The sequence below is a fragment of the Chiloscyllium plagiosum genome, unplaced genomic scaffold, assembly GCF_037043375.1.
Source record: "Chiloscyllium plagiosum isolate Xiang-an unplaced genomic scaffold, Cpla_swu_hap1 HiC_scaffold_8, whole genome shotgun sequence".
Taxonomy (NCBI): domain Eukaryota; kingdom Metazoa; phylum Chordata; class Chondrichthyes; order Orectolobiformes; family Hemiscylliidae; genus Chiloscyllium; species Chiloscyllium plagiosum.
This window is the reverse complement of record NW_028270146.1, coordinates 105,881,826-105,894,947: the sequence shown is the minus strand read 5'-3', so window position 1 is coordinate 105,894,947 and position 13,122 is coordinate 105,881,826. Positions and strand designations below refer to the sequence as shown.

Genomic DNA, 13,122 nt, shown 5'->3' with positions numbered 1-13,122 from the left:
TTCACCCTAATCTTCTCAGCCAAGGCTATCTCGTGCCCCCTTTTCATCATCCTGATTTCCTCCTTCAGTAAACTCTTGAATTCCTGTATACCTCCAGAGATTACTTTGACCCCAGCTGCCGGTACTTGAGCCATACCTCCTTTTTTCTGGTCAAAGCCTCAATATCTCTTATCATACAGGGTTTCCTATTGCTGTCAACCTTGCCTTTCACCCTCACAGGAACATATAGACCTTGAACTCTAGCTATCTCAGTTTTCAAGGCCTCCCACTTGCCGGAGGTCTCTTTGCCTCAATCAACTTAGGCAAGCTCCTGCCTAATTCCATCAAAGTTCACCTTGCCCCAGTTTAGAACGTGAACCTGTGGACCAGTTTTGTCCCGCTCCATAATTATTTTAAAATTAATAGAACTATGATCACTGGTGTCAAAGTGCTCCCCCGCTGTTACCTCCTGCCCTATTTCTCAAGAGTAGGTTGAGTTTTGCCCCTACCCGAGTAGGACCCTCTGTATATTGCTTGAGGAAACTTCCTGAATGCACTTAATAAATTACACCCCATCTCAGCCCTTAACACTCTGGCAGTCCCAGTCTATGTTAGGAAAATTAAAATCCCCTACTACGACAACCCTATTGCTCCTGCAGGTCTCCCCAGTTTCCCTGCATATCTGTTTCTCTAATTCCTGTTGACTACTTGGGGGCCTGTGGTACAACCCCAATAATGTCACCATCTCCTCCTTATTTCTTAGTTCCATCAACAAAGTCTCACTGGATGATTCTTCAGTTATTTCATCTCTGACTACTGCTGTGATACTCGCCTTAATCAAAAATGCAACTCTCCCTTCGTTCTTTCTACCATCTCTCTCCCACCTAAAGCACCTGTACCCTGGTACATTAAACTGCCAGTTCTGTCCCTCCCTTAGTCATGTTTCTGTAATGGCTATGATATCCCTGTCCCATGTGTCTATCCATTTCCTGAGTTCATCGGCTTTACCTGTCAGCCCTCTTGCATTGAAATAGATACAATTTAATCCAACAGGCATTCCTTGCTCCCTATCATGTTCTAGCTTGTCTCTTCATGTTACTATTTCTGATTACTCTGTCTCCTTCCAGCCTTGTAATTGCCTCTCTGCTCTTGAGGTTCTCACTCCCCCTCCCAATCTAGTTTACACCCTCCCTTATAGCATGAGCAAATCTAGCTGCCAAATAGGGTTGGTGACGATTCACCACAGCACATTCGCCGCCGATGATTAGCCACTGCCTGCTCTCCACCAGCGTTTCTCCACTGGAGTCATTTGACCTCTGGAGACTATTCGCCACCGGAAATATATACATGTACTGATTGTTTTCCCTCCCGCCTGTTTTTTCATACTTCTCAGTCCCCTTTATTTATACAACTACATACTACATAGTGATAAAAAAAGAGGTAAAATAAATATCATTTTATTGGTTTATATATAAAAATGAGTTGCAAACTTTAACCAGAAGAAAGAAATATATTTTAAAAATCTTTATAATGGCAGCAAAATCTCACATTAATATTAAACAATGAAATTTCAGTTCATTTGATAGTTATTTGCTATTAATTTATAAAGATAAAAACCAAAGTAATTATCATTTTTGCTTTTAAAGCATAATCAGGATTGGTGTTGTATTGACGAGTTGCTCCAAATGCAGCAACATGCCTATGCATACTTTGTGCCAAATGAAAGAAACAGCCCCTAATTCTAACATCAGGAAAGCATTCTCTCAAAGCAATGATAGCTGCCTGCTCAAAGTCACAATGGATATACTGTGGTCTGGGATTAGGTACCAAGGACTTCACCATTTCAAACATGCATACATACGTTGAACGCTGCTTATGTAGTAGAAGTATGTACACTATTGGATGGTCAAGGAAGTAATCGTATAATCATATTTGGTAGGGAATCTTGGGTATATCATTTAGCAGAATTGAGGTGGTTTGTGGATGGTACGTTCAACATATCCCCTATTTTATTCTGTCAGGTATATTGTATTTTAGCAAAAATACTTGATGGGGTTCATCCAATATTGCAGTATTTGCGGTGGCGGATTATCTTCAGTGGCCAATGGCCAGTGGCTAAGCGTCCGCAGTGGTCAAAGGGCAATGGCTAATCGTTGCCAGCAAATCTGCTGTGGCGAATGGTCCCATCCTGGCCAATTCTATTCCCCTAGAAATAAACTCTAACCTTGTTGTATTGTTTTAAATGGCCTTATTAACATGTGTTGCTACTTTTAGAGATTTGTATATTTGTTTCCTCAGATCCCTTTTTTCTTTTCAGTCTTATTTAAATTATTTTCTCCCCCAAAAACAGAGAAACTTAACAGAATGTCTCACAATTACCTATGATGGAATGTATTTGACAATTATGTGTCCTTTTTTTTTTGTAATTTATTGTACTCATAGAGTCACACAGCACGGAAACAGACCCTTCAATCCAACCAGTCTGAACATAATCCCAAACTAAACTAATCCCACCTGCCTGCTCCTGGCCCGTATTCCTCCATCCCTTTCCTATTCATGTACTTATCCAAATGTCTTTTAAACAATGTAATCGTACCCACATCCACCACTTCCTCAGGAAGTTCATTCCACATGTGAACAAATTTGCCCCTCATGCCTTGTTTAAATCTCTCTCCTCTCACTTTAAAAATATGCCCCCTAGTCTTGAAATCCCCATCCCAGGGAAAGGACAACTCCCATTAACTCTGTCTATACCCTTCATTATTTTGTAAACTTCTATAAGCTTGCGTGTCAATCTCCTATACTCCAGTGAGAAAAGTCCCACCCAGCCAGCCTTTCTTTCTAACTCAAGCCTTCCAATAATATTCTGGCAAATCTTTTCTCAACGCTCTCCAGCACGGTGGGTAAATGGGTCTGGGTGGGTTACTCTTCGGAGGGTTGGTGTGGACTGGTTGGGCCGAAGGGCCTGTTCCCACACTGCAGGGAATCTAATCTAATCTAATCTTAATAATACCCTTCCTATAATTGGGCAACCACAACTGGACACAGTACTCCAGGAGAGGCCTCACCAATGTCCGGTACAACCCACTAAGGATAGGATCTATTCCCATTCGGAAGAAAATGGGCATATCAGTGATAGGCAACATGGTTTTGTTCAAGAAGGTCATGTCTTACCAACTTAATAGAATTCTTTGAGCAAGTGACAAAGTTGATTGGGGTAAGGGCTGTAGGGCTGTAGTGCAGAGAAATAAATGTTGATGTTTAAACCCTGGACCCCACGCGACTTCATCTTTTCCATCAGCCTACCATGGAGAACCTTATTGAATACCTTACTAATGTCCATGGATGCGACATTAGTAAGGTATTCAATAAGGTTCTCCATGGTAGGCTGATGGAAAAGATGAAGTCGCATGGGGTCCAGGGTGTAAACATCAACATTTATTTCTCTGCATTCTCTAGTCTCCTTTTCTTTCTCGACAGTAAAAGCTGATGCAAGCTACTCATTTAATATCTGACATTGCTGCAAATTTTAACATTATATTTTTGATTTGTGAATCTAAATATTTAAAACAAACCTTTGAAAACTGTTGACCTGAGATCTTCTCTTCTGCACTCCATATAGCTACCTTTTACCCTACAGCTAGGTGCCCATTTTTCTCGTCCCCTGACTTAACATATTCCAGTCATATTTAGGAGAGATAAGGCTGCATTTACTCCCTCCCAATTGCGGACAAGTGTCTAATCTCCACAGTATCATAATCTAATGACCGATTGGAAGGGTTGTATCGGTACTGAGTAACAGGATTGAATCATAGTACTCTAAAGCTTCCTCTGCACCATCTTTACAACGACCCAGTCACTTCATGCCTACTTTGAACTGAAGCCCCATTTGAATTGCTATCTAATGCTTTCATTTTATGGCTACTTGATTCCCCCCATTTCATTTCCCCAATGTTATTCCAGTCACGACCATCCGTTCTGAGAAAGAATCACTCTGGTTTCTCTCCACAGGTGCTGCCAGACTTGCTGAGCTTTTCCAGCAATTTCTGAATTTGTTTTTAATTTCCAGCAACTGTTGTTATTTCAGTTTTTATTATTACAATAAGTCTCTTTATGCCTTTCATCTATTGACTGTCGATTTCAATAGTCTCTTTTCCCATGCCATTAGAGGAGGGATGTTAAATTTCTGGCTCTTATTCCACTGTCTATTTGAAGTAATATTAGTGAACAATGTACAGTGCTGTTTAATCTAGCATAATTTTGGATCCTTCTCTGGTCAGGCACTAGTACTCATCTCATTGGTGCGTTCCTATGTTGCAATCTCTATTTTAATTTGCAATCTGATTACCCATGTCTCTGTCTGCCCATGTGATGGATTCAATGGTATGTTATCACACTTATGGGATAGAATGGGACATTGACTACTTTATCTCCGAGTCCTCGTGGAATTTAGATGAGTATTATTTAGGTGGGCCTTATTTCCCCTGTTTCATTGATGTAAGTTGTCTATCAACAGTATCTCTGCCTCTGACTCTCCAGGTAACCGTTTTAACTTGCTGTAAACCCTCATTCACCTTGGAGTTAAAATGGGCCCTCTGTCTCTAGCTATCAGAAGTTTTTAACTTCCAAGAGTAAGTGGGATTAGGAGTGGAGTTAAAATCATTATAATTTACAACACTTCTGGAAGGCAGCTTCAATCTACCTACTTCCATGTGTAACTGCAATGCAGGGAGAGGTAGGGTAATTCATTTCAGTGCCTTGATATCTTTTTTTTTAAAACAGTGCTTTGTGCCCCAGGTGCACAATCCTTTATCTGAAATGCTCAGGACCAGCTGGTTTTCGGAATTCAGAATTTTTCGACTTTCAGAATAAATGACAGTTTGATGGTGAAGTTTTAAAAAATCTTACCGGAGGAGCAAACTCACTCAGTAAAACAGGCCTTGAGGGAGAATTGGGGCCTGCCAGTGCTGGGCCATGCACCCTCCCCCCACCGGCCATGTTGCATGTGAGTGACACGCGTGGAGTGGATGTCGACTTTGTTCACTGCTTGCACGCCAATCAACCTTGTTAATGAGAAAAAAACTTCACAAAAAAAGCCTTCGGACTTTGGAGCTTTTCGGATTTCGGAATGTTGGATAAAGGATTGTCTGCCTGTAATTGCTGTTCCATGGGTTTACTGGATGCTGGAACTTGCAAGTGAAAGCAAGACTGATATTACAGCAACGATTGAAGGGGCTGAAGCAGTGACTGTCAAAAATTCCCTCAAGTACTAAAACATATCAGCTGTTTTCCTGCCTGTGAGAAAGATTATTGCTCGATGCTTATTCTTGAGTCACTGACTTTACAGCTGCCTTTGGATGTTTGTACATCTGATCTCCAGCTGTGGTCGATCAGGTCATCACTGCATGTTGTTTGTGGTGCTTTCACCTGGATGGACAGTATGAGCAGAAACAGCACCAAGCTTCTCTTGGACCTGTTGTCCCTTAGGTGGACGAGCAGGAGATAAATCCCATGACACTAGATGTGCAGGCAGAAGATCAGCTTGCTCGACATTAATCTCTCAAAGGCTCTGGTTATTGTGTTTTTAGGACGGTGAATGGTGTTCAGTTCCCCACTGATGTTGCCAGCTTGTGATTTTCTACAAGCACAGGGCATCTTTAGCTGGATGCACTAAGCCTTCCAGGCACCCTTCCACCACCCCCCTCTCCTCCGGCCTGATGCCATGATGAGAAGCACAAATACTTTCAGCAAAACCCTTACTTCCATCATGTGTCCATTCATCTCCATCTTCTCATGACTCAATTGCACTTGCTGTTTGCACTGTTGCACTAACATTTCATCACTGCATCTAATGTGGTACTCACAGTGTGTAACCCATTGGTGAGGGCCTGTGGCTGCCTGGACAGTCAGTTCTGCTATACCACGTGTTTCTTCAACATGAATTGGCTTTAATGTGGTTCAAGAATTTAGACCGTTATTTATAGAACATGAACTTTCCTTACCTATATTGGCTATAATGCGATTCTGGCCCCATTAGTTTAAATGGCGCTGTTGTTGTGCAAGTTTCTTCTCATGCGAGATTGAATGAGTAGGAACTATGGCATTATATTAGAACCGACTGTACTCGATGTACACACTTTATTGTGGTGTTTGATACTTTGTAGTTTGATACTCTGCTCTAGAAATAACCCCCTCATCAGTGAATCCTAGATTCAGTATCTTTGTCCAACTGAGTCCCAGTCTCCTGCAACCTCCATGTGGGATCTCCCATTATTGTCCCTGTTGCTACCATTCACTCACTCTTGTTCGCGTGATAACTGAGACGTTAGATGAAAACCCTATCTTTCTTACTCGAATGTATCACAGAAATGAACATCCACTGAAATGTATGTCTGGTTTGGTGCGTGTAACATTGCACCTTCCAGAACGTGTAAACTCCTCTAAGAAGTTCCCATCGGTCTCCCACCCCATTTCATGCAATACGTTTCTCAGTCTCTGGGGGATTGAAGCCGTGGATTAAAGTCGGTAAGAATATTCTACTTGATCATTATGTACATGGTAATGTTTCACTGACATTACGTCTTTCAGTGAGTGTTGTATACCCTATTGCTCTATGCTATCTCCTTTCTGTGCTCTCCTTTCCCTGCACAGAGGGAAAGAATACTCCACTGAGTGAGAGTAATCGTGTGTATTGAACAGATGGATGAGGGTTACTATGAGAGATTAAGGTAAGGGTGATTGTCAGTGTGGATGTGAGGAAATATGCAGTCAAAGGATGTGTGCAGCTGCAAATTATGTTGGTGTGAGCAATGAAGTGTGGAGGAGGGCTTGAGAAGGCACACTGAGGAGTTCAGGTGATGCAGTCAGATTTATAATTAAATGTGCCGTTAAATCTGTCTTTTTTTGCACTAATGAGGTCATTAAATCATTGTATTGAGTGTCACTTCACACCCTCCAGCCACCCTACCCCAATTTCAGCAAATGTTTCCTCTGATTATTAATAAACTGTATCTATCTGTGGGGTCTTAGTCCCCAAACATTAATGACATCCAGGGAGGTATCACTAAAGCGAGCGACAGGGCTCTACCATTTAACCTTTCTGACAGTCCAGTCTCCAGCTCCAGAATTCATCAACTTCCACCTTTTTGGGATATCATCATGCCCACTCTGTCTAATTTATGAAGAAATCTGAAAGTCTGATGTAAATGATTGGGTAAAAAGCCCTTGATAGTAGTGCAGCACTTTACTTCTGGGTTTCCCATGTACAATACCCTCAAGATCCCAGCATGAAATCAAGTTAAAAGTCTCTTCTGACACTGCCTTCATTTCTGCCCTCTCTAAAATCTCACATGCTGATCTGACCCATCTCTCTGTCTGTTGTAAGCGCACAACTTTGATTGTATCCTTCTTTTAACATTTAGCTGAATTTGGAAAATTGGCTGATCTTCCCAACCTGGTCGACCTAGTCTTCGTAGGAAACCCTATTGAAGAGAAGTGCTCAGCTGAAGGCATCTGGGTGGATGAAGCAACAAAGAGGCTCACTAGGTTGAAGAAGCTGGATGGTATGTTTAGTTTATCTGCTAACCCTGTTGTAAAGATAAATAATTCATCCACATGAAAGCACAAGGGAAATGTGTGGTGTATCAATATAATTTAATCTGAATCCTTTCACAAAACAGTATGAGTGACATTATAAGGTTGCTATAAATGAAAGGGTTGAATCAGCAATGTGCATTTGTAAATCACCGTCACTGCACTAAAACATCCCAGGACCTTTCACAGGAGTATACTCTGGCAAAATATGGTCTGTGTACATGTGCTTTCCTTCTTCAGAATGGTCAGCATCACCTCAGGTTGTTGGAAAGCCAACCAGCAATTTTACTGATGATGTAATCTCTTGTGAATTTAGGGGTACCTGTCATTAAACAAGTGGAAGAAGAGGCTGAAGACTAATGCCCACATCATAATGGCTGATGTGGGAAAGACCTCCCAATGTTCTCCACCACCATTGCACTTTCTCCATCTTTCATCGTGGCTGGACAAACACCCAGGCTGCTCACTAGCTGTTGTATTCTCAAGCATTCCTAGCATGTTCTTTTGTGTTAAATTATGACTTGTGTTGTTTGTGGAAGCAGTGAATTCACCTGAATCCAGTGACCAGCTCCTAATGATTTGAGTTTCTAATGGCAAAGATTCACTTCAGCGAGAGGACGTAATTATTTTTAAAAATAGTTTTGCAGTGTGTTAGTTTATTACTACTTTTTGACTATAGGGATGAACATTTGCTTGTATTTGGATTTTGATTTTTAATTTAGTTTTAACTTATTTGTAATTATAAATTAAGTGTAGAATGTTGTTATAATGCAGTTACGTAGCTTGGAAGTGTAATGTTACTCTTGCACTAGGACCTTCCCCTGCTCTTGCTTCTCATACAAAACAGCAACCTCTGCATCTCCTGTTAAGACCAGTCCAGATTTTTAAGTAATTGCCTTGTTTTTGTAAAGTGCTTTTTATCTGTTTTATACAGAATTATTTATCAGAAGATGTTGTAAAAATGTGCTATCTTGTGAAAAATGATTTATTCTGGTAACTAATAAAGCTGAATAACTTTCCCATGTCATCTTTTCCTACTAATGATTGCAAAGCACTGACACTAAATTCTCTCATCTCCTTCTCTCTTGAAGACAAAGGATAGATGTTGTGTTGCTTGTGCCTGTTTCAGATCTGAATTGGTTGTAATGCTGATGGTTTTAGCCATGAGATGGTCTGTGCATTTTGCACTTCGAAAATTTGTCTTGTTTCATAGCAACTGTCTAAAGCAGCTTTCTGGCCCCTTGCCTATGCTACATCTACGTTGCAACTAACTGCAGGTACGTTTTTATTTCAAATTTATATAAAGTCATAGAGTCATTCAGATTAAATGGAAACAGACCCTTCGATCCAACCAGTCCAAGCTGACCATGTTCCCAAACAAAACCATTCCCACCTACCTGTGCTTGGCTGGCTTCCCTCCAAACCTTTCCTATTCATGAACCTGTCCAAATTTCTTGTTGCATCCACCTTGTTTCTTTTGCAGTTCATACACACACGAATCACTCTCTGTAAAAAAAAAAAGTTGCCCTCATTTCTTTTTTAGATCTTTCACCTGTCACCATAAAAATATGCCCCTAGTTCTAAACTCCCCCACTCTAGGGAAAAGACTCTTGTCTTTCACCTTATCTATGCCCCTCATGATTTTAATAAACCTCAATAAGGTCACCCCAAGCTCCTACATTCCAGTGAAAAAAGTCTCAGCCTTTCCAGTTTATTTTTATATCTGAAACCCTACATCCCCAGCAACATTCTGGTAGCCTTTTATGAACCTTCTCCAGTTTAAAAATATCCTTCCTGTGACAGGGCGACCAGAACTGCGCACACAGTACCCCAGAATAGGTCTCACCAATGCCCTGTACAACCTCAAGATGACGCCCCAACTGCTATACTCTAAGGTCTGAGCAATGAAGGCAAGCGTGCTAAACTCTTTCCTAACCACCCTGTCTACTTGTGATGCAAATTTCAAAGAATTATCTACCTGAACTTCTAGGTGCCTCTGTTTTATAACACAATTCAGGGCCCTTCCATTAATTGTATAAGTCCTGTCCTTGTTTGTATTACCAAGATGCAACACCTCACATTTATCCAAATTAAACTCCATCTGCCACTCCTCGACTGTGTAGGTAAAGAGAAAAATAGCTCCCCTCGCCCACCAGGAGTGGGAATTTGGTTTGTCAAATTTGGCTGCGTATGTTTCTGGAGCTTTCCTCACGTGGTCTGTTGCCTCAAGCTGTCCTGCTCAAACCATCCCAACATCAGTCTACCCTCTGGGCATTCTGCCTCCCAGAGCTGATGAAAAATAGAATTTGTTACCAAATCTCTCTCACTCAGTAATCCTACTGTTGGTGAAATGGCATTTGTGTTCTCATCTCTCAACATTACAGAAAATAATAAATGGAACTATCCAAAACTCCCTAATTTTGTTTGATATTTTCTAGCAGTTTTCTCCTGCAGTTATGTTCACATGATTAACCTTCAGTTCTTCAGGACTCCTTGGGAATATTGGTAATCCTCTTGTATTTGGGTACTGGCCACTCCAGTGGGACACATGATCTGATGATGGCACTGTGCAAGCTGACTGAAGAGATGGTAAACTCCAACAATATGTCAATAAAGCCTGAGGCCTACATCAAGACCCTAGGTTATGTGTGGGGAGTGGAGTACAATCCCTGTACATCTCTACGTCTGGTTAAGGTTGGGTCACGAACAACCATTGAAGGTCAGAGACTTTGATTACTCTATTTTTACTCTAACCTCCCTTCCTAGGTCAGGTTTACTGAGGGCCAGTGTCACACTGCCACCAGTGAGCAGTCAGGATCAGCCTACTTAGCCCAACGGTAAAACAGAGCCTCCCTGGTCTATATAATCAGTGCAGAGTTGAATAGTTGATCAGTACATAGATTACAGTGACACAATTAAAAACATTCCTTTATGTTTTGTGGGCCCTTAGACACTGTTTAGAGCTGGCAATTATTTCTTCTTGTAATGCGATTTCTTATTGTAAATTTAACAATGTGAAGGACATCTGTCAAGCATTGGTGCTTGCTTCTTGCATGTGATCTGAACTGGATATTAGATACTTGAGTGTAGAAGATTGAAAGGTAAACTGATTATGGATTTTACAGTGGTTAAAGAATTTGATGAGGTAAATAGAGAGAAACTATTTCCTCCATTTAACAGTTGTAAACAAAGGAGCATCATTGTAAAATTAAAGTTGAGTCATTCAAGGGTGATGTCAGAAAGCCCTTCTTACACCAAAAGATGTAGAGATCTGGGAGTTCGCTCACCCAAAAAGACTGGGGCACTTGTGTTTTTTTGCATTCCATGGGACCATTTGTCCATGTCCAATAACATGGCACAGGAAGGTGACTTGGGCTATTGTAAATTCGCTTTTAGCCAGGTTTTTCACCAAACCTGCCTCCGGAAGTCAATCACAAGGTCATCAATATGAACTATCCAATTGTGTAATCCGGAAATGACCTTATTGTATAGTCTCTGAAATGTGGCTGGTTCATTTTTCATACCAAGCAGCATGACTTTAAACTGATATATCCATTCTGTTTTACGAAAGTTGAAATTGCCTTCGCTCTTTCGGACAAAGGTACCTGCCAAATCCTCTGAGCAAATCCAACTTAGAAATATAAATTGGTTGTTCCACCTTTTCAACAAAGCCTTCTAAACGCAGAATCGAATATGTATCAGTCTTTGTAACTGCATTGACTTTGCAATAGTCCACAGATAACTGTTGGGTACCATCTGGTTTTGGCACCATTTCTATGGGTGAGCTCCAGTCATAACCACTTTGGTTATGTCATCTTGGAGTATGCGTTCAATCTCCTTTTGACCCTGTGCCAACTTCAGAGGGTTATGCCTGTAAGGATGTTGCTTAATAGGAACAGCATCTCCTATATCTACATCATGCACAATTAGGTTAGTATTTCCCAGCTTATTTCCACATATTTCCCCATGTGATCGTAATAACACTTTCAGGTTATTTCAATTTATGTCTGAAAGGTAACTCAATAATTTATTCCAATTTGTGACAATTTCCTCATTGTCCAATTTAACTTGAGGAATGTCCAATTCAGAATGCTCTGAACTTGGTTTTTCACTCTGCGTTGTAATCAATAATACAGTCTTCTTTGGCTTACCTTCCCTGTCAAAATACCTTTTGAGCATATTCACACGATACTACTTTCATTCTGGAGTCCTTATGAAATAGTTCACCTCACTCAATTTCCTTTCACCTTCATAAGGTCCACTAAACCTTGCTTTGAAAGGTTCGCTTATCACAGAAAGTAACACAAACACCTTATCCTCGATTGCAAAATTGCGAATTTTTGATTCTTTGTCTGCTTCCTGTTTCACTGTATGCTGTAATGTTTTTAAATGCTGTCTAACCACTACCCCGCTCTATTTAATCATTCCCAAATATGTGATCTCTGAATTTTAACTTGCCAATTTTTCCTTAATCAATTTTAATGGACTCCTCACTTCATGTCCAAAAACTAATTCAAATGGACTGAATTTGGTATATTCATTTGGTGCACCTCTGATTGCAAAAACTACAAACGGAATTCCCTTATCGCAATCATCTGTAAAATCTTGACTATAGGCCCTCAACATGGTCTTTAATGTTTGATGCCACCTTGCTAGTGCTCCCTGAAACTCTGGATGGTACACAGTAGAATTGAATTGTTTTATTCCTAAGCTGTCCATAACATGCTTGAATAATTTTGATGTGGAGTTTGACCCTTGATCTGATTGTATCTCTGTGGGTAGTCCGTATCTAGTGAAAAATTTGAGTAACTCCTCTATAATCCTTTTAGCAGTGATATTGCATAATGAAATGGCCTCATGTAAATGTAGTGGACACCTCCATTATTGTTAACAAATACTGATTCCCACTTTTTGTTTTAAGTAGGACTCATATGCAATCAATTAAGATTCTTGTAAAAGGTTTCTCAAATGTAGGAATAGGTATTAAAGGTGCAGGTTTTATTATTACCTGTGGTTTTCCAATTACCTGACATATATGACATTTCTCGCAAAATTCAACTGCATCCTTTTGCAGTCCAGACCAGGTTTTGTACTTTAGCTTGGGATTTTCTCACCCCTAACTGACCCTCTATTGGTAGTTCATGTGCCCCACACATGCAATACCACTGTTCTATAACCCACTAGCAAAACGACTTGGTAAACTTCTGTCCATTTCTCATCTGCCTGAATATGTGATGGTCTCCATCTCCTCATTAAGACATCATCTTTAAGATAGTAGCATTCAGGAATACATTCAGATTCTTCTTCCGTGTATGCCTTTTGATACAATCGTTTTACATTTTCATCTTTCTGCTGTAATTCAGTTAATTTATCTGAGCTGAAGATGTCTGCTTCATCACTCATCTGCTCCTGGTTGTCTCAACCATTTGATCAACAGGTACTCTGCTGATTCCAATTCAACTTTCTTATCTGTACTCTTTGATCTCTCCTCTTTCAACTGGTGACTTAATGATCTAGTTACCATACAGTCGGGAAAAGTCCTGCAATAGT

General features: G+C 40.5%; 1 protein-coding gene across 2 annotated transcripts in view; it reads left to right on the top strand.

Moving 5' to 3' along the window:
• The window catches only part of dnal1 (dynein, axonemal, light chain 1), a 48,911-nt gene extending 40,314 nt beyond the window's left edge, over positions 1–8,597 (top strand). For both annotated transcript variants that reach the window (XM_087990209.1, XM_087990210.1), the window contains exons 7-8: positions 7,401–7,541; positions 7,889–8,597. In XM_087990209.1, coding sequence (XP_087846335.1) covers positions 7,401–7,541; positions 7,889–7,932 — 185 coding nt within the window. In that variant the 3' untranslated portion in view covers positions 7,933–8,597. The remainder of the gene's footprint in view (positions 1–7,400; positions 7,542–7,888) is intronic.
• The last annotated feature ends 4,525 nt before the right edge of the window (positions 8,598–13,122 follow it).